The sequence below is a fragment of the Sminthopsis crassicaudata genome, chromosome 3, assembly GCF_048593235.1.
Source record: "Sminthopsis crassicaudata isolate SCR6 chromosome 3, ASM4859323v1, whole genome shotgun sequence".
NCBI classification, from domain to species: domain Eukaryota; kingdom Metazoa; phylum Chordata; class Mammalia; order Dasyuromorphia; family Dasyuridae; genus Sminthopsis; species Sminthopsis crassicaudata.
In genome coordinates, this window is record NC_133619.1 from 77,423,145 (window position 1) to 77,445,105 (window position 21,961).

The 21,961-nt window shown below is 33.9% G+C and overlaps 1 protein-coding gene across 6 annotated transcripts in view; it reads left to right on the forward strand.

Annotated features, from left to right (window-relative positions):
- Positions 1 to 21,961, forward strand: part of INO80D (INO80 complex subunit D) — a 74,469-nt gene that overhangs the window by 39,480 nt on the left and 13,028 nt on the right. For all 6 annotated transcript variants that reach the window (XM_074298941.1, XM_074298940.1, XM_074298946.1 and 3 more), the window contains 3 exons: positions 16,162 to 16,386; positions 17,777 to 17,886; positions 20,432 to 20,565. In XM_074298941.1, the coding sequence (XP_074155042.1) occupies positions 16,162 to 16,386; positions 17,777 to 17,886; positions 20,432 to 20,565 (469 nt within the window). The remainder of the gene's footprint in view (positions 1 to 16,161; positions 16,387 to 17,776; positions 17,887 to 20,431; positions 20,566 to 21,961) is intronic.

The window sequence follows — 21,961 nt, forward strand, 5'->3', positions numbered from 1 at the left end:
CCCGTTAAATTAAATTCCCACTGCTACTATCCTTGTGTAGGCTAAAGATTGAAAAAAAATAGGAGAAAATATAAGATAACTGATGTTAGAAACAATTGACTTGGGATAGCTCAAAGTGAAAAGATGAGACTCTCTGAAAACAATTGACTTTTAAAAGCCTTGACATTACATTTCAGAAATGAAAATTTTTGAGTTTTTTTTTTTTTTTTAACCAGAGGACAAAATAAAAATAGAAAGATTTCACCTATCACCTTCTGAAAAGCTCCCTAAAAGGAAAATTCCCAGGAATGTTAAAGCCAAAATCAGAGCTTCCACATCAAAAAAAAATTTATATATATATATATATATATATCCTGCAAGCATCCAGATATAAGCAGTTCAAATTCCATGGAATTTTCAGGATCACATAAGACCCAATAGCTTCTCCTTAAAATGAGAGATTTTGGAATACAATATTCCAAAAGGCAATAAGATAGAGGTTTACAATAAAAAATTCTTTACCATGTGAAGCTGAGTGAAGCTTCCTCCTCCAGGGAAGAAAATGGATCCAATATCCAAAACCTAATTTTTAAAAAAATAAAAAATTTATGGATCAAAAGGAATTGTGCATTAAATATGAAAAATTGAGTGGTCACAATTTATGAGTTATATTTCACTCCTTGTGGAGAGATAATACTTGTTGATCCATCAGCAGAGAATGCACTTTGAAATGTTTTGCCAATAGTAATGATGTAGCTTTCTCTCTCTCTCTCTCTCTCTCTCTCTCTCTCTCTCTCTCTCTCTCTCTCTCTCTCTCTCAATGTTGTAAACAGTAGCACATGTTTATAAGCCATGTAGCTAAGGTAAAGGAAACTGTTTTTATTTTTGGAAGATTTCCTCTGAGATACCCATTATAAGGATTAAAAATCCTCTAGAAGCAAGAAATGCAGTTTCAAGGCATGTGGGAGGACCTGAGGGATGAGAGGTTCTGAGGCGCAGGCGAGTCCTACGTGGAGGTGGGGCACAGCCCCATGAGGCTGTGTCTGATTCCAGGTACCACGCCTCCCTCCTTAGTGCTCTCAAAGCCTCACACTCCTCCCTCCTTCTTGGGCCAATCCCATTATGCCAGGTTCCTAGAGGACCTCCCCCTTCCCCCATATCATCAGTGGGGTATAAATATGTGCTATCTCAGAATAAAGTTCTCTTTCGCTTCACCCCTACCTAATGGTGGTCTGTCTCTATGGGATCCGGGTTGGTGCCCGAAGAAGGGTAAGCGTGGCCTAGCCGTGCCGTCGACGGACGGGCATTAAGAGTAGCTCTAAGGGGAGCTACCAGGTTAGAATAGTTCATAGGGGTGTAACACCCATTTTACCTTAAAATTTAAGGTAAGTTCTAAAAAGTTTTACCTAACTTGTCCAAGCAGAGCAAGTGAATATTCAAAAGGAAAAAAAATTTCTAATAATATCAATCTTTGAATAATATCAGTTCCTTCCGGAGGCTCTTGAAGAGGTTCTTTTGTCACTGCTGCCTGGTGGAATTAGATGTGAAAGATTGTGAGAAAAAATGAACTGTGAAGTTTTATACACTCCTCTTATGTAGATAGTGGATGTCAATGGAGATGTCAATAACAATAATAATTGTTAGCATTTTTGTAATGTCCTGGGTACTGCACTAGGAAGCTTTACATTATTATTTCATTTGATTCTCACAACAACAAAAAAAAGAGGTGCTCTGATTATCTCCATTTTACAGATAAGAAAATGGAGGCAAACGGGGGTAAATAACTTTTCCACAGTATCAGAGGCTGATTTGATCTCAGGTTTTCCTGATTCTTGTCCAGGCTACTATTTATACAGTGCTAACTGTGTGCCAGGCCCTGAGCTAAGTAAGGGCTTTACAAATATTATCTCATTTGATCCTTACAACAACTCTGGGAGATAGTGGCTGTTATTATCCCCATTTTACATATGAAGAAACTGATGGAAGTAGAAATTATTAAGTAAATAACTAAGGATATAACAACTAATAAGCATCTGATTCCAGATTCAGTGCTTCTTGTAGTGCTATTTGATCAATCTGGATGAGATATATACTTGGGCTAAGAATGGAAGCAGAAAGATTTCTTAGGAGGACTTTGCAATTGTCAAGATGAAAAGTAATGGGGATTTGGATTAGAATAGTCACAGAGAAAATGTGAAGAAGACAATAGGGATAAATGCTGTTTGTAGATGTACAGATTGTCTCAGAAAGTCTTGGTGAGTTACTGGACAGTACCAAGGACTGTGATGTGTGAGAGGAGTTAGTCAAACTAACCAGGAGCAGGCAAGTGTCCGTTATATAATTGGGGAAGTTGGAAGAAGGAGCAGGTTTTGAATAGTATTTGTAGATCATAAATCTAGAATTGTAAGGGACCTTAGAGATTCTTTTACAGGTGAGTAAACTGGGGTCAGAGAAATTTACTTACCTATAGTCACAAATCTTTGCCCTATCAGAGATGGGATTTGAACACAAGTCTTCTAACTTGAAGTTAGTATTTTAGCTGCTACATCACTTTAAATTTCAAATTTACTTTTTGATTCATTAAATCTAAAGAGCCCAAGACAGTTCAGGTAAGAAGTCTAGTAGCTAAGCTAGAGATAAATTAAATTTTTAAATTTTATTTTAACGGTATATTATTTTTTCCAATTACAAGTAGATGGTTGTCAACATTCATTTTTGTAAATTCCAAATTTTTTTTCCAATTCCATTCCCCCTTCCCAAGACAGCAAGCAATCTAACTTAAGTTATACATGTGTACAATCACTTTTAAACATATTTCCATATGATTCATGTTGGGGGAAAAAAAAGTCAGAACAAAAGGGAAAAACCATAAGAAATTAACAACAAAAAAGGTAAAAACAAAACAAAACAAAACAAAAACTATGCTTCGTTCTGTATTCAGACTCCATAATTCTTTCTCTGGATGTGGATGGCATTTTCCATCCCAAGTCTATTGCAATTAACCTTGAATTACTGCATTGCTGAGAAGAGCCAAGTATGCCATAGTTGATCATCACACAGTGTTGCTGTTACTATGTACAGTGTTCTCCTGATTTTTCTCACTTCACTTAGCATCAGTTCATGTAAGTTTTTCTGAAATCAGCCTGCTCATTATTTCTTACATCAATGTACTATAACTTATTCAGCCATTCCCCAACTGATGGGCATCTACTCAATTTCTAACAACTTGCTACTTCAAAAAGAACTGTTATAAACATTTTTGCACACGTGGTTCTTCCACTCCCCCTTTATTATCTCTTTAGGATATGAATCCATTGCCATTGCATTGCTAGATCAAAAAAGGTATGCATAATTTTATAGCTCTTTGAGTATGGTCCCAAATTGCTCTCCAAAATGATTGGATCGTTTCACAACTCTACCAACAATGCATTAGTGCCCCAATTTTCCCACATCCCTCCAACATTTATCATCTTTTTCTGTCATTTTAGCCAATCTGATAAGTGGGAGGTGATACCTCAGAATTGTTTTAATTTGCATTTCTCTAAACAGTAGTGATTTAGAGCATTTTTTTAGATTACCATAGATGGCTTGAATTTCTTCAACTGAAAACTACTTGTACATACCCTTTGACTATTTATCAGTTGAGGAATGGCTTTGTATTCTTATAAATTTGGCTCAGCTCTTTATGTATTTTAGAAATGAGGCCTTTATCAGAAACTGGCTGTAAAAATTGTTTTCCAGCTTTTGGTTTCCCTTCTAATCTTGACTGCATTGTAGGACATAAGATACTGAAGCATGATACCTTAATCATAGCAGTCAGATTGTAGAGATGGCTTCCCTTAGAAAATTATTGATCTTTAGCAGAAAAGCAATTCATGTTTATATAGTAATTTATGGTGGTAAAAAGGGCTTTGAATACATTATATATATTTGATTCAACCAAAAGAGCATTCATTAATCATTTATTATGTGTCAGGCACTGGGCTAAATGCTAGGGATACAAAGAAAGGCAAAAAAAAAAAAAAAAAAAAATTCCCTAACCTCAAGAAGCTCATATTCTAAAAGGGGTGAAAAGTAGGTTATACATGAACTATATAAAGAGAACAGAAGGGAGATAATCTCATGGGCATAGGCAGTAGCTCCTTGGGTGATGACATAATTGAAGTTATTATGATCCTCAGTGCTTGGGAGAATGGTAGCACTCTTAACAAATAAAAGAGAATAGATGGGAGAGAGAAGAGGCTAGTATAGAATAACGAGTTCTGTTTTGGATAGGTTGAGTTTGAGATGACTGTGTAATATCCAGTTCAAGATCTGCAAAAGGCAGTTGGTGATTTGAGACAGGAGAGTAAATAAGCCAGCAAAGGAAACAGAGAAGAACCAGTTGGATGGAGAGGAGGAACTCAGAAGAAGTAGTTATGAGATTCTCCTTTACTACTAGTGTTTTTCTCTCTGAGAGTATCCCAAATTTAGCTTTTTTATAGCTTATTTATGCATGTTTGTCTGTTGTCTCCTTCATTAGATTGTGAGCTCTCAGGTACTCTTTTTCTTTATAGCCCTAATATTTATGCATTGTTTGGGATATAGTAAATACTTAATAAATTTCTGTCCAGGAGAAGAGATTGATCAATAATGACAAAAGATACAAGAAGATCAAAGAGAAAGAGAATTGAGAAAATGTCATTAAATTAAAAGAACCTTGGGAAGAAGGTCTAATAGCACCAAATCTCAGATTGTTCTATGAAGCAATAATCATCAGAATAACTTAGTACTAATTAAAAAATCAAGAAGTAAATAAATACAAAAAATACACAGCAAACCTAGAGGCCACAACCATTAAAATAAAAATTCATTGAATAACCAAAACTGCTATGAAAATAGGAATGTGGATTGTCTGACAAAAATTAGGCATACACCAAATATCTCTTAACAAAGAATAAGATGCCAACCATATAGGTGGGCCAGTGAATATAGAATGATGAACCTCAGTTATAAAAATCTGGATTTCTTACTAATTTCAGATTCTTATTAGTTTTGTGATCCTGGGCAAGTCACTTGGCTTCATTCAGCCTCAGTTCCCTCTTCAGTAACACCTACCTCATAGGTCATTGGGGAAATCAAATGAGATCCCATGCAAAGTGTTTTGCAAACCTAAAAGTGCTATATAAATGCTAGCTATTAAGATAGATTCTAAATGGATACATAACTTATACATAAAATGAGAATTCATAAACAAATTGGAGGCTTGAGGAAGAAGTTGCCCTTTAAATTTATAGTTAAAAGAAGAGAAGATCACAAGAGATAAAATGTATAATTTCAGTGAGATAAAAATAAAATGTTTTGTGCAAACAAAAAAATGCAGTTATGTTAGGATTACCAGGTAAGAATTCAGGTTGTCTGGACAGTGACAAGGTGAGAACTCAGGTTGACTTGACAGTTCTCTGGCTCAGACCTTTGGTTTGGGCCTTTAAAGGGAGTTTACACCTTAGGAATTCTAGGAGGAGAAGCCAATGAGGGCCAAATCTTTGGAACATGCTTAGTATTCTCTATCTGATGTTAATATGTATGGAGGCTGAGTGAGATTGCTTCTGAAAATACATAATTGAGAGTCCCTTTCCTTTTTTGATTCAGAGTTTGCACAGGTAATTGTGGTTTTCTGACTTACTCAGTAATGAAAAAAGCCTTTTAATTGGCTGCTGAGCTGGACTTGAGAAGGCATGCAAAAGTCTGGAATAAACAAAATCTCTCTCCTGTTGGTAGTGATCCAGGCAAGAACTGATGTAAACATCTGGATAGGAAGAGAGGTCACCGCGTGACCTACATTATACTACTATTTCATCCATCTCTGTTATTTCTTCTTTCCTGGTCAAAGGGGACTCAGAACCATAAATGGAACCAAGTTCCTATCTTGAATTCTTTAAAAGGTCAGAAGAACTATCAGAATCAAAGTAACAGAAGTTGGTTACAGAATCCATTGTCAGCTGTCAAGCTTAGTGTGATGCTGTCCCTAAGCAGTAGTCCAGCAATGAACTGACCCAGCAGCTGTCCTAAAAGAAAGGGAGTGATATTCCTACCAATTACAGCACCCCTAAATGTGAACTTTGTGGGGATTTTGAGAAAGGAAAAAAGAATTCCCCAGAGCAGGAAGAATGAGTGTCTCCCAAGTTGGAAGAGTAGAATATTTTATAACAAGCACTTTAAATTTGGGTCTTTGTAATGTTCTGATTGTCTCTCAGTTGTAATCCTTCTCTGGGAGGAGATTTCTTTTCTGTATAATCTTTTCCTCTATGAGCAGGTTTCTTGGGAGGCTTCTGGAGCCTCCAGCCAGCCTCTTCTTCTTCCTGAATCCTGGCTCTGAATCTCTGAATCTCCTCCAGCTCTTGTCCTTCCCCAATCCAGACTCACCTTGTCACTGTCCAGACAACCTGAGTTCTTACCTGGTAATCCTAACACAGTTAATATCAAAAGGGAAAAGATGCTGCAAATCTTTGCAGCAAGTTTCTCTGATTCAGGTTGTATATCTAAGAGGGATGTATAAGAAACTTTCAGATTTGTAAGTTTATTAAAGGATAGGAGCAAACAGTTTTCCAACGAAAAAATCCAAGGTCAACAACATGTAAAAATATTCCAAATCACTAATAAAGAAATGAAAATTATATTAACTTTGAGATGCCATCTCACATTCATCAGATTGTCAAAGTTGACAAAAAAGAAAGTGACAGCTGTTGAAAAGGCTGCAGTAAAGAGACACCCTAATATGCTGTTGGGCTGTGAATTGATCTAACCATTCTGGAAAGCACTTTCAAGCTATTCTCCAAAAGTCACCAAACTGCATGCTTTTTGATCCAGCAATACCACTACTAGTTCTGTCATCGAAATAATTCAAAGAAAGAGGAAAAGGATCCATACTTTTGAAAATATTTATAGAAATGTTTGTGGAAGCAAACATCTGAAATCTAAGATATTTATGAAAATATTTATGAAAACTGTAGTGAAAAAGATCTGAATCTAAGAGATATCTCATTTGAGAAATGACTAAACAAATAACTAAATAAATGGCATATGAATTTAGTGGTGTGTTATTGTATTGTAATGGAATATTATTGTACAGTAAGAAATTGCCAAAAAGTAAGTTTGGAGAAATCTTTGCATGTTATTATAAACTGAAATAATAAAATGAACAAACCCAGAACAACTTATATAATAGCAAGAACATTGTAAAGACAAACAACTTTTAAGATTTAAGTCTTCTAACCAAAGAAATGACTAATCATGAATGAGTTCAGAAGACTGATGATGAAGTATGCTACCCACCTCTTGACAAAAAGATGATAGACTTAAAATGTAGAAAAAGACACCTATATTTTGGACATGGCTAATGTGAAAATTTGTTTTGTTAACTATGTATATTATAAGAATTTTCATTTTCCTATTATGGGGAAAAGAAGTAAGTTGAGGATCAAAGATAGAATGCAAAATAAAAATTTAGAGAATGAGGAAGGGTCATTTTGGCACCTTTTTTAATCCAAAGAAAAAAATATATGGGACTTCAGAAAGAATTAGGCAAGTAACTTTGAAAGCTGCAGGTTGAATTCAATATAGAATTTTTTTTTTTTTTTTTTTTTTTTTTTTTTTTTTTGCTAAGGCAATGGGGGTTAAGTGACTTGCCCAGGGTCACACATCTAGGGAGTGTTAAGTGTCTGAGACCAGATTTGAACTCAGGTCCTCCTGACTTCAGGACTAGTGTTCAAATTCAATATAGAATTTTTAAATAACCTATATAATAGAGATCTAGAGTTTGATATATAATCCTTTTCCCCTTTCTACTCTGTACATAGAAATAAATTATCTGTTTTCTTTAATGTTTAAATTCAGAACTAAAATAAATAATTTATTATAAAAAAAATAACAAAACTAAAGGGAGCATTGCCAAGTTTGGAAAAAGTTAATTTGAATTGAATAGTGAGAGTTTAGGAGAAAATGAGAATAGAGGGAGGTGAGACATCTAGTGTGCTTTCTCAAGTTTCTCAAGTTTTTTAGCTGAGAAGAGTAGAGATATGGGAGTAGAAGAATGGGTGTATTTGTAGATTGCTTGAAGGAGCCTTAACATAAGAAAAAAGAGAGTGATAATACTGGAAGCTATTGTTTAGAAAATTTGGGAGGAAATGGGATCAAAGAAGCATGAAATAAGAGGGGTCAATCTTGACAAGGAAAAGGGTCTTTTTAATGAAGTCTGATTTTAAAGGAAAATATAATAAAGAAAGATGCCTTCTTTGGTGGATCTATGATCTAATTAATGTCAACATTTCTTTTAGCACAGATATAAAGCATATCTATTAGATAGATATTATCAATTTTATGTGTGTATATACATATATCACCTTATTTGACCTCAAATACCCTGTAAAGTGGGTTTTATTATTCCCATTATGTAAAATAGGTAACAGACTAAGATAGTTTTGAGTTGCTCCAAGCTCACACAGCTAGTAAATAAATATTCGAGGTAGGATTTGAATCCTGGTCTTCTTGATTGTCTATACCAGTGCTTAAAAGGTATTGACATTGATTAGATCACAGATCCATCATAGTACAGCAAAAAACAATTTTTCCTTTTTTTTATTGTTGCTTTTTCAAAAAATATATTTTTATCAGTATTTTTTTGGTCACCCACTCTTCCCAAGGCATTTGCCTTACCACCCCTTATAACAAAGAATAAAAAAGAGATTAAAAAACCTAAAAATCCAATAGATGGATAATACATTTTCTAGATGCTTATATGCCAGTCAATATACTAGAACTGGGGAGATAAAGGCAAGCAAGCAAGCAAGGCAATCTTAACCCTCAAAAAGCTTATATTCTAATGGGGAACAATAATACAAAAAGAGAGTGAGAACTTTGTGTACAATAATGGTGTGGTTTGGAGATGTCCTAAATGTGTGTTGGAATCCTGGATCTTGGCAAAATATAGTCAAAGATGGCTTATCAGAACCCTGGGTGGTTCCATGGTTCCAAGATTCAGGTGTGGAGGAAGTGGAGATGATGACATATTGTAGAGATAACCATGATGTTACCTGCAATATTCTTCTTGTGAAGTGATCCCTAGCTCCCAGGTGTAGGAATAGTGTTTCTCCAAATTCTGCACATTTGCAGTTTCTTACACGATAGCATTCCAAGACATTCATACACCACAGTTTGTAGAACTATTCCTCAAATGAAAACTATTTCTCAGTTTTATGCATTTCCAAATACAATATTTTTATAATTTATTTATTGACTCAATGGTCAGATTAAGCAAAAGGCTTAATCATATTAGATGACAGCATTAGTAAAAATCACATTTTTTGCCCCTTGTATCACAAACCCTATGGCAAAACCAAATCCTAATGTTGGAGTATGTTTCCCTGAATTTTTAGTCTTTCACATTGCAAGAACAATCTGACAAGCAAGAAAGTTGATTTGCTTAATAAAAGCATTCTAACTTTACTGAAGTAAAGAAGCATAGTAGTAGAAGCAGAGAAATAGAAGTCAATCACATTACTTAACTCATGAGAATTATTAGTTATTATTATCATAAGCATAAAGGACAACTAGTATGGAGGATCAAACATCAGGCCTGAAGTCAGGAAAGACCTGAGATCAAAGTTTATTAGATACTTTCCAACTATGTGACTCTGTGCAAGTCATTTCACCTCTCTCTACCTTAGGTTCCTCAACTGTAAAATGATAACCCTAATATATTCCCTGAAGGTTATTGTAAGAACCAAATGAGATAATATTAGTAAAAGGTTATGGAGATTTTTAAAAATTCTTTTTTAAATTAATAGCTTTTTATTTACAATTAAACTTTAGTCTTTATAATTTTGTGACCATTTCCTTACCACTCATCCCCCATGGTCTTTCCATTTATATCTTTGTAATATTATTTTAGGTTCTGTTTATTTTACTTTGCATCAATTCATTTAAATCTTTGCATACTTTTCTCTTTTTGTTATATTCATCATTTCTTACAGCAATTTAATCTGTTATATTCATATACATATATACATATACATTCCTTTGGCTGTTTCTCAGTCAATGGGCACCTGCTTTGTTTCTGGTCTTTGAATGCTTCAAAAAGTGCTGGGATGGATGGAAATGTTAGGACATTAACAAAAAAGCTCTTCTTGTGAGCTGGTCTTTCTTCAATAGTAGGTATGCATGGAACTTTTCTTTCTGTTTTTTGACATTGACTAGCAGTGATATATATATATATCTGAGTCAAAGGCTGTGGAAATTTTATTTTTAGTTTTTTGAAAATTTACATAATTTTAAATTATTTTCTAGAATGATTGGACCAATTCTCCTACCTACCAATATGCTACTAGAGTACCTTCTTGGGAATTGACCTTTCTAATACATATTTATGTTAAATCCCTATATATCTAAGATATGTCAGATCTTAAGTAGAGATATTGATGCAAAGATTTCCTCTCTACTGCATTTGAGTTTTCCATAGCATTAATTATATTCATGTAAAAGCTTTTAAATTTGTGTAATTGAAATTGTCCTTTATCTTTTGTGATTTTATCATTTTTTTGTTTAAGAACTTTTCTAACTAGAGGTATAAAAGATATCTCTATTTAACTTTTTCTTCCATGTCTTTCTATTTTCTTTGCCCTGTTCCTATTAAAGAATTTACAACAGGTGTTTTCATCAAAGTTAAGCTATTCTTGATAGCTAGACGTTTTAGGACAGAGGGCGTTAAAAGTATATTCCTAAAATTCTTTTTTGAACCTGTAATTTCCACATAACAATGTGTGGGACGGGTCAGGTGCAAGACCCCCTTCCCAATCCAAGTAACTAATCAGAGACATCATCAGGGACAAAGAGAAAACATGTATTTAATCCTGCAGAGAGAGGCCCAGACACACACCTGGGAGCTATTTCGGACTCCCGAAATGTGCTCCTGGAACCTGACCTGCTTCCAACCATCCTTGACCAATGATCACCAATGCTGGCTGCCTCCCACAGGTCATGTCACTTCCTGCAACTTCCTGTATCTCAGGTTCAAAGCTCATTCCTCCAGAGAGTAAATGATCTCCCCAAGGTCTCATCCTGGGAACATGTGACTCAATATTGAGAAATACTTCATCCCATCAGTCCCATGCACCAAGCTGTATTTATTTTAGTAACATCTGCTCTAATAGAATATACCCATCTCCTTATGGATATCTTTACTTAGATCACATAGAGTGAATATCATTGTTGTGTTATAGGGAATATAAATCCTGTCTTTAAGATATATATTTAAACCTTTTTGAGGTAAGAAAAATAGTGGATGAAAATTTAAGTAAAGTTTTAAATGTCGGGGGTAGCTAGGTGGCGCAGTGGATAAAGCACCAGCCCTGAATTCAGGAGGCCTCAAGTTCAAATGTGGTCTCAGACACTAACACTTCCTAGCTGTGTGACCCTGGGCAAGTCACTTAACCCCAGCCTCAGGGGGAAAAAAAAAAGAAAGTTTTAAATGTCATCTTATTTTCTTCAAAGGCTTAAGTTGAAATAGGGTTAGTGGCCTAAAAAGCAGGCTACTGTAGAAGTAATGCTATATTCCCAGAATGCTTTCTGCTTGTATAGACAGTTGATTCCCTTAGAGTTAATTTGTTAGCTAACAGTCATTATGTAAAAGTGAAACTTGACCTTCTGAGGATGTGGGATAATTAACACTGGGGGAAAAAATGTGGTTTGTAAAAGATTTCTTGGGAGAATGTGCTTGTCATCATACTTCAATAAGCTCCTTCCTGGTTAGAATAGGAAGGCATAAGGTAATTCTAAAACTTAAGGGATTTCTTTTGGTAAATCTCTAATTGTTGCAGTTTTACTTTTCCTTCCTTCTTTGTAGTAGTTTGTATGGGAATGCTATCTTTGACTATATGTTATTTATAGAAAATTAATGTTATAATAGATCTTCAAGCACTACAAAAACTTATGTTTGTAGTTTTCATCAGATATTAGGTTTTCTAAGGGATTTTTTCTGAGCTTTTGTTGTTGTTGTTATTGTTATTTATTTATTCATTTGAAGGGTATATCTGGATAAGGAAATGCCGTGGACAGTCAGTGTTTTACCAACTTTTTGTTTTTTAATCTCAATTTTGGGAGTATACAACCCTACTCTAAAGGGATAACATGTTTCATTTTGAATTGTAGTTGAAAAGGCAAAAAGAATTCTATTATAAAGATCATTAGCTATATTTAAAGATAAAAATCTCAAAAATAGGATTACAAGGTGGCCTTTACTTATATATCTATACTTATTTTTACACTGATGAGTCTCTGATTTCATCCTTGTGAATACTTCCTTAATCCATGTAAAATACAGTCCCTTCATGCCTCCTCTTTTTATGTGATTTTGTCATTGTTTCTAAAATTCTTCATAAGGATAGATATCCTGACTCTCCTAATGAACTTCTTTTTACTTATCAGCCATGGAGAGTTAACATGATCTGCCCTAGAGATCCTACTCAAAGCTTTTCCACTTTAGTAGAACCTAACATAATTTGTATTTCACTGACAGAGCCTTGAGGATCCCAAGGTGGTCTCAGCACCACTGGAAAGCTTGAGAGTCAGTACTTTTGTGGAGAAAACATTCCTGTGTACTTCTTAAGGTTTATATACTGATCATAACTCTAGAATTGGAAGGAACCTTAGCATCTTTCTGGTTCCTATCCTCTCCTATCTCCATTTTTACAGGCAAGATCACTGAAATCCTGAGAGGGAAAGCAACTTACTTGAGATCACTCAGTGGCAGCCCAGATCTGAATTGGCATTAGCCTTCCAGTCCCCAGATCTGGGTGGTTTTCATTATTCTATATCTTGGCAGATTTGGGTCATACCCATAATCCTCTGTTTTGAGTAAATGCTTTTCAGGCTGACTCCTGTCCTGTTTCCTTAGTTGTAAAATTGGGGGTTGGACCAGTGAGCTATGAAGGACTTTCAAACACTAGATTGTGGGATCCTTTGGCAAGATTTTCAGGTCCTGAGGATCTGAACTGAGTCCAACCCCCACTATCTGAGGGACTCCCTCAGTAGTTCAATCAACTCTATAAAATTATATATTACTACTGACTTAGTTATCCCCTTACTGAAAAAACTTGTGGCAAAATTTGAAAAACTGGAGGCTATTAGTTACAGTTAGCTAATCATCTAGCTAATCACTTCCTAAAACTCTTTGTCTCTTCTCTTTTTCCCCAGTCCCTAGACAAATGTTTCTGGTCTGCCACATCCCGTCCTGTACTTCAGACAAACATTACTGTAGGAACTTTTCCAAACTGCATCAGTTTTGCTTTTGTGATTTATTTTAACTTTTTATGCATATATGAAGGGAAAGCTTTCAGTGGGATTTGCTCTGGTCTGCTATCTTCTAGGGATAATCCAGAAATACTAAACGACTCTAGTGGATCATATATCTAAGGTTTTTTGTCAGTGGGGTGATGTAGGAGTATGGTGATTTGTCAGGAGATTTGTAAACCGAGATTTATACTTTATAGCAGTGGTCCTCAAACTTTTAAAATAGGGGGCCAGTTCACTGTCCCTCAGACTGTGGGAGGGCCCAACTATAGTAAAAACAAAAGCTCACACTCTGTCTCCACCCCTGAGCCCACTTTCCATAACCTAGTAGGCTACATAAATGTCCTCAGCATGTCGCATCTGGCCCTCGGGCTGTAGTTTGAGAACCCCTGCTTTATAGAAACAAGGAAAGAACTTGACTTTGGTAGATTCATAACTACTTTGCGGCACTAATTACTTTTTTTTTTTTTTGTTATTTTTAAAAATTTATGGATATATGCTTTGCATTTTCATGTTTCTTCCCCTAGACTTTTTAAGTTATCTGAAGGGAATATGACAGGGATAATTTTCTTTATCATGTATTTCACACAGTTTATTTTTAGAATGGTGAATGTAGTATCTATATATCTCTGCTCTTTGACCAATTCTGTAAACATCCTCTTCAGCCATTTTCTCCCCCTTTGCTTTTCAAGTAACCTACTCCCTACTTAGTTTAAAAAATATTTTACTATAGGAAACTATATCCCTTCATTGTACCTGACTTTCCTAGTCATTTACAAAATATCTATTCTTTACAAAATATCATCTCTGCTGATGCGTCTCAAATGACCAATTCTGGCTCTGAACTCTTAGCCACATTCCAGCTTCTTATTTTTCCATCATCGCCTTAAAAACCAATGTCTTCATCTCCCTCTTGGAAATTCAGCTCTTCCTTACAGACTTCCTAGCCATTATATGACCATTTGCTGAGTTGTCCTAGTTCAAGGCCATAATCTTCTTTGCCTTTTCTTCATCTTCCATTCTTTCTGTCCTTTGAACCATTATTGCTTATAACTATCTAGAGATATAAGGGATCTCTGTTCAGTTGCATCATTTTGTAAGCTAAAAAGCTAAGCAACTTGGCCAGGTCATCAATTTAATCAATGGCAGAAGTGGAACTGACCACCTGTTCTGTGGTCTTTCACTGTACTCTGCTGTATTTCCTCCAAAAATGCCCTTTTTCACTTCCTTAATAATCATTCTTCAAGAAACCATTAAGATTACTTCAGACTGCAGCAGTAACGTCTTATCTTTGACTTCCTTTAACACTTATCAGTTGTGCCACTTTTCCTTCTTAACAATATGGTGTGTATTTTCAAATATGTGTGTGTGTATCTTCACATATATACACCTATGTAAATATTTAAATTTTTAAAATGTATATTGGTATACACTTACATGCATGCATCCAAAAATACATGCTTCTTCCCAAAGATTGTAAGTTACTTGAGGGAAGTAAACTTGTTCTATATTTCTTTATTAGCACCTATCACAAATAGCAAAATAGTCATTCAGTACATTTTTACTGAATGACTGAAAGAATAAAGTGGATTCTTTGATTTGTCTGTGTGTACTAAGAGGCTATGAAAAACTTTTGAAAGCATTGACATTCTACTTTAATCATCAAAAAATTAGTAGTAGTATATTGTGCTGTTCTAGGCAAGGTGGTATCACAAAAGAAAGAAAATACATGGCTTTTAGTTCTAGATGGAAAGAGAAAACTGAATTATAATTGCATAAGAACATATGAGGCTTCAGAATTCTTCAAAGTGAGAAGTTAGTGCCATAGGTTACAAAGATCTTTGAAATACTAGATTCTGGGATCCTATGTGATTCTAGAGTGCTATCTCTGTAGTTTTATAGTATAGATTATCTATGTGGACAGTCCCTTTCCATGACACAGAGAACAACTTCCCCATGCCTTCCTAGCTTGTTGACCATTTCTTTCCATAAATCCAATAAAACTTAGGAATTGAAATTGTTTTGTAGTCTTGCTCTCTCTTTCATCACAACAGAAGTCAGTTGATAATTCACGAAGACTAAGTATTTGTCAGAATAAGTGCAGTAAAATATCAGCTCAGAGATTGCTACTTTTATATTGAAGAGGGGGAGGAGTTGAATATAGTATCAAAAAAAAGAGTGTCAGGGGGCAGCTAGGTGGCTCAGTGGATAGAGCACCAGCCCTGAATTCAGGAGGACCCAAGTTCAAATCTGGTTTCAGACACTTAACACTTCCTAGCTATGTGACCCTGGGCAAGTCACTTAACTCCAGCCTCAGAAAAAGGAAAAAAAAAAACAAAAAACAGTGTCAGATATCTGAAAAAGGTCAACTCTGATATTCTGCTGCTAAAATTCAAAGTATTTTTGTGTTGTGACCTTTCTCTCATGAAATTATGCTGAGTGCTTCCTCATAACTGTTGCTTGATTTAAAGGCATGTCTTTTACTGAGACATTTACAGTAAGCAAAGGTAAAGATATGGATTTCTTTCTTTTCCCAAAGTTCCTTAACAAATATGTCAAAGACGATGCTATGATGTATTGGTTCAGTCTCTAATTATGATGTACTAAGAAGGTTAAGCATCTTAAAATTCAGAAGGCATATTAAAGTGTCTTACACTGTCTGATTCCTTTATGAAAAGCTGGGTTTTTATTCCTATTTAGTGGAATTCTCTTTAGCCTTGTTATGATAGATGGGTGTTAATGCACATTGTATACTTAGAAAATTTGTTTCTCTATTATCCTAATTTTACTTACATAAAATGAGTAGAAAGCTTGATAAAGTTACTTTTTTTTTTCTTTTCCTCTTCTTTATCTTTCTAGGTCAGATGATGATGATACAGACAGCAGGAGTTCCAGGGTGACCCAACTTTGCACTTACTTTCAGCAGAAATATAAGCACCTCTGCCGCCTGGAGCGGGCAGAATCTCGTCAGAAGAAATGTCGGCATACATTTCGAAAAGCCTTGCTGCAGGCGGCCAGTAGAGAACCAGAATGTGCTGGGCAAGTGATACAGGAACTCCGAAAAGCTGCATGCACTGGAACCAGGTTAGTGCAAAGATGCCATATTCAGTTCTGTAGGAGCATTGCTGTCTTTACCTTTGTTTTGGTTGTGTATTTGTTACTGTAACTGATATCCAGGAGATGTATACTCTAATAAAAAGAGTGAATTACAGCTGATCACATTTCTGCATAACATAACTTTATTTTTCCTGGAGTTAACACTTTAACCAGATACACATTTTAAGGTAATTTTTCCATTAAAGGAGCAAAATAAAAAAACAAACCTCACACAAAATTTGATGTTTCACAGACATTTTGCTGTGTAGTTACTACTTATTAACAGTTTGATCATTTGTAATTGGTTATCCAAAACACTGAAAAAAATTATTTTTAGCCTTTGTGGTGATATGTGGAAAATATATTAACACCTGTTACAAATTTATTGTCTTACAACTAACTAACTTTATTCAGTCTCTACAAAACTCTCTTAAAGTAAAATTTTATACATGAAAAGCAATTCTTTGAAAATTCATTGAAAACATTGTTTTTTTTTTAACTTATATTATTGTTCTACTTAGTAGATTTTACAGTATAGTTATAAGAACATCATTTTAAAGAATATAAATAAAATTCTTATTTAAATATAGCAATATAGAGAATATCTTTGAAGCCACTTTATATAAATTGCTTTGCTTTGTTTTTTAGAATCTTGTTGTATGTATGCATATGAAAGAATTATTTGATTGTGTGTTTCCCGTTGTTTTCTTATATATAGGCCACTGTGTGCTTTTAACATACTAAATTGAATGTTTTTTAAAATTCCTAAAATTTTCCCCCATTTGAGCCAAAAATTGGAGTTTTATAACTAAAATAATAAAATAATGGTTGTGAGATTATTTTAATTTGCATTTCTGTAATTATTAGTGATACATGTAGTTTTTAGAGGTGATAATTGTACTCACTGAAGAAAATCTATAGATTACATTTCAACAATTTCAGTAACTGCTTATTAGATCCTGTGGAATAACTACATAATTTTATAATGAATTTTTTGTGATGAGATTGAGTTGTATAAGCAATTATTAAATTAGTAATTGTAGAGATAGTCTTGAATATATGAAATTTAAGGTATGTGATTAAATTTAAATAAAGTATATGATTATAAGTTGATATTAAGATACTTTCATTCTTCTACTTATTTATTGACAAATACATTTAACAAATAATTCAGGTGAAATTATTTACATATTTTGGCACAAAATTGAAATGATAGTTTATAATTAAAAACCTGGTATAATAAACATTAGTGAATTACATGTAATATAAGTATCTGTATTAATAATACAGTTTATATTTTATAGTAACATTTTATTGAAATGCTTAACTTTTTTTTTTTTTTCATGAAATCACTTCCTCTCTTTTTTTCTTCCCTTAGCACAAACCGGGTTCAATTGAGGGAGGTGGAACCAGCACCATGTAGTGGAATGGTGAAGGGGGAACCATGCACTAATAAAGCTCTTCCGTTCACCAGACATTGTTTTCAACGTATCCTCTAATTAGAATTCAATGTGTGCTGGAAGCAGCAACCTATTTGTATTGTGTTTTTCATTATTCAGTGATTGAACTTGAGATTAGGATTATATACTGTTTTAAATGGGTTTTACATAAATATCACCTATCATTATTATTATTTATGATAGCCATAAGAATTAATTTTCTATTCTTTCCTCCTTTTAAGGAAATCACTGGAGTTCTGTATTAAATAGTCATTTCAGAATAAACACAGTAGTAGCAGCACAAGAAGCATTTGTTTTATCTTCCTATAATTTCTCAATTATAGGAAAGGAAAAAGGAAAGGAAAAAATAAAACCAAAAATACTATCAGAATTATGCTTGGTCAAACAAAAAAAAAATACCATATTGTCCATATCTATAATAAATATGTCTTATTCTGCTTCCTGGATCTATCAAGTTATCAATTGATGATTCACATACTTCATCCTGGTCCTCTGGAATTATGGTTGGTTGATGTTGATTAGAGTTATTAAGTCTTTCCCTATCGTTTGTCTTTATTGTGTGGTTGTTGTATAGATTTTTCTCCTGATGCTGCTCTGCATCGGTTCATACCAGTCTTTCCAGTTTTCTCTGAACCCATCCTTTTCCTCATGTTTTATGGCATAATAGAATTCTCTTGAGTTCATATACCATAATTGTTTCAACCATTTGCCAATTAACAAGAACTCTTTACTTTCTAGTTCTCTGTTACTATTAATAGAGCTTTCGTAAATATTTTTGTACATGGGAACCCCATTCCTTTCTTTGATCTCTTTGGAATATGTACCCAGCAGTAGTATCACTAGGTCAAAAGAGTGGAAACAGTTTAATAACTTTTGGATCATAGTTCCAAATTACTATGGAGAATTGCTATACCAATTTACAACTCTACTAATACTCTACTAATACTACATTAAGATACCCTTTTCCCATAGCCCCTTTGTCATTTTACTTTTTTTTCTTTTCACTTTTGACAATCTAATGAATGTGAGATCGAGTCTCAGTTACTTTCATTTGCATTTCTGTAATTATTAGTGATACAAGTAGTATTTTAAGAATTGATATTTGTACTCACTGAAGAAAATCTATAGATAACATTTCAACAGTTTCAATAACTGCTTATAGATCTCATAGCATAATCATTTAATTTTATAATGCACTTTTTGCAATGAGATCAAGTTGTGTCAGCAGTTATTATAGTTAGTGAATGTAGAGGTAGTCTTGAATGTATGAAAGGCAAAAGTTTCGTATCACTCTCTAGATAAGATATCTTTCATTGGGGGTTAAGTGAAGGACATTTAAGCTTAGGTTCTTCTACCTCTAGCTATTACAAGAGTCTTATATTCTTTATTAACAAGCTTTCTATTTTGATTCTTTTGATGGTAGAAGCTGGAAAAAACGTCTTACTTCTTGTCTCTTTTTGTCCTAGTACTCATAGTTTTGAGTTCTCTTTTTGTACAGCTTATTTGACATTTACTCTAAAGTAAAAAATCCTTGATAATTCACATATGAAATATGAAAAGGTATTTCTTTGGGTATAAATTTCACCCCTAGAAGAATATTGAATTTTCAAATCTAGTATTTTTGATAGTTTTGTTTTTCAACTTATTTTGTGCCCATGTTGCTTTGGACAGTATTTAAAGTCATAGTGAAGGACATGAACTTAGTTCTAGGAGACAGTTGCTGAATAGTTATTTAAAGCAATATTTTGGTATTAAATGCCATCTTACATCTTTGAAAGTAGGGCTTTTATTTGGAAATGTGAAATATAAAACTCAATTCTATACTAATTGGTAACTCAGTGATTTGGATCTATTATTTGTATTTGAAATTTAATTTCTGTGCTACATTGCTTGGGAAAATATTCTCTTTTTTATGAAAAAGCTTCTTACCATCATGGGCGTTTATGAACTAATGAATTTCCAAGGAAATTTACATACTGGCCATAATTTTCTAAAATGACAAAACTGATCAGAAAGTATACTGTGAAAGGAATCTGGGAAAGTTGGAAGATGATTAGCAAAATGGACTACTTCCAGAAACATATTCAAATAAATGCCTGGCCATTCAGTTTTACCATTTGCCTCCGTGGTAGTAGTTGGGCTGATGTCTTAGTTTTAGTTTTAATGATAAAATTCAGAAAGTTATATTCAACAAGCAGTATGAAATACTTTTTTAAAAATTTTCTCTTTAGAAAAAATTTTTTTGATTTCTTTTTAAGTTTCACATTCATTTCTGAATATATCCCTTTACTTTTCCAATATACTTTCTCTTTGTAAGAGTTTTTAACAATTCGAAAAAAAAAAATTCAGATAACAATAAGTTATGCACATGTAATAGCACATGCATTATTCCAGACTAATAGCCTCCCACCTCTCTTAACAAAAAGAGGTAAATTTTCTATTGTAAATGTTACATATTTATTTCAAATATATTTCGTGATTTTGTGATGATGATTATTATTATTATTTTAAAAATTAAATAGAATTTTCCATCATTACTTGCTATGTGTTGTTCTTGACACTGAAAAACACAGATATCCTCTTGAACCGATCTCAGCAGCTCTTTTCCAGTTGCACAGCTAAGTTTGCTGATGGACAGCAGTGTTGTGTGCCAGTTTTTGACATTACGCACCAGACACCTCTGTGTGAAGAACATGCCAAAAAAATGGTAAGTTCAGCCTGTGTTCCAGTGTTGTTTCTGATATATCTTGTCTCTGTAACTGAAGGTAAATCACTTTACCACCTCATTTTACTTAGGCAGGTATTTAAGTTCCAGAAAATTACCTACCTGCATTGCTAAAGAGAGTTCCCCACATTAATGTATTCCCAGGTTCAGATTTTGCCCCCAAACCAACTAAACCAAACCCTAGAAGAAATAAAGTTCCTGTTTTGGTAATAGGACCACCAAATTTATAGTTGAAGGAGAATTTAAAAGTTATTGTGTCCTGTTCACTCACTTTGCAAATGAAAAAACTAAGTATTCTCTTCCCTACCAATAACTGCTCTCTCCCTTTCCCCCATCTCTCTGTATTCCTGAAACATGTATAAATGTTTTCTTAATTCACATCATTACAATGTCAAACCTAGTACGTTCTAAAATTTTTTTATATTTACAGTTTCTTCCACATTTGCTTTTATATAATCCTGAAAAAAATGGGCTTAATTATTGTTTTGGCCCATGCCAAAGATTCAGAGCAATTGAGGGGGGGATAAAGTAGGAGAAAGGAAGTCAATATGACTTAGTGAAGTATTCAAGTTAAAAAAAGTTCTTTAAAGAAATATTGTCTTAATGCTTTAAAAATAGAGGGTTCCCTCAACTTAAAATGATCAGGATTATAATAATAAAGATAATAGCTAACATTTATGGAGTAATGCCTATTCTGTGCCAGGCACAATATGAAGTACTTTCCAAATATCCTATCTACTCCTCCAAATGCCCTTTGTGGCAGGTGCTAGTATTATCCCTATTTTATAGTTGAAGAAACTGAGGCAAATAGAAGTAAATGACTTTGTCCAGGGTCATACAACTAATAAGTGTTTGGTGGATTTGAATTTAGTTTCTCCTGGATCTGGTGCAGTGCTCTTTCCAGTGTGTCACCAGCTTTCTCAGTTCTACCCTTCATTTTCTTCTTCTATCACTTAAAGAGCTTTAGGGTAAATGATGTTCTTTAAGATTTCTTTTAGCTCTAACATTCTGGGGACAATGCCTTGCATATAGTAAATACTTTTTAAATATCTGTTAAATATTTTTGAATGGATATAATAACCAACTAGGCTAACAAAATGTTTCCAAATAAAATTGCAATATTTTAGAACCTGCTTTGGATTGATAAGATACTTTGTAAGTAATATCACTTTTTTAGGGAAATGAGTGCTTCTAAAAGGGGTTTAAAAGTAGTTCTCTTAAATAGTATCCTGTATATTTCCATCCAAAGGGAGCTAGAGAATCATTAAAAGTTAATTTATATCATTTTAAATTTTTATCAAATAGTAAAACTATAAAAGTTATCCTTCCCATTCATGGATGACTCTTTATGGGACTCACTAGACTACTTTGAATATTA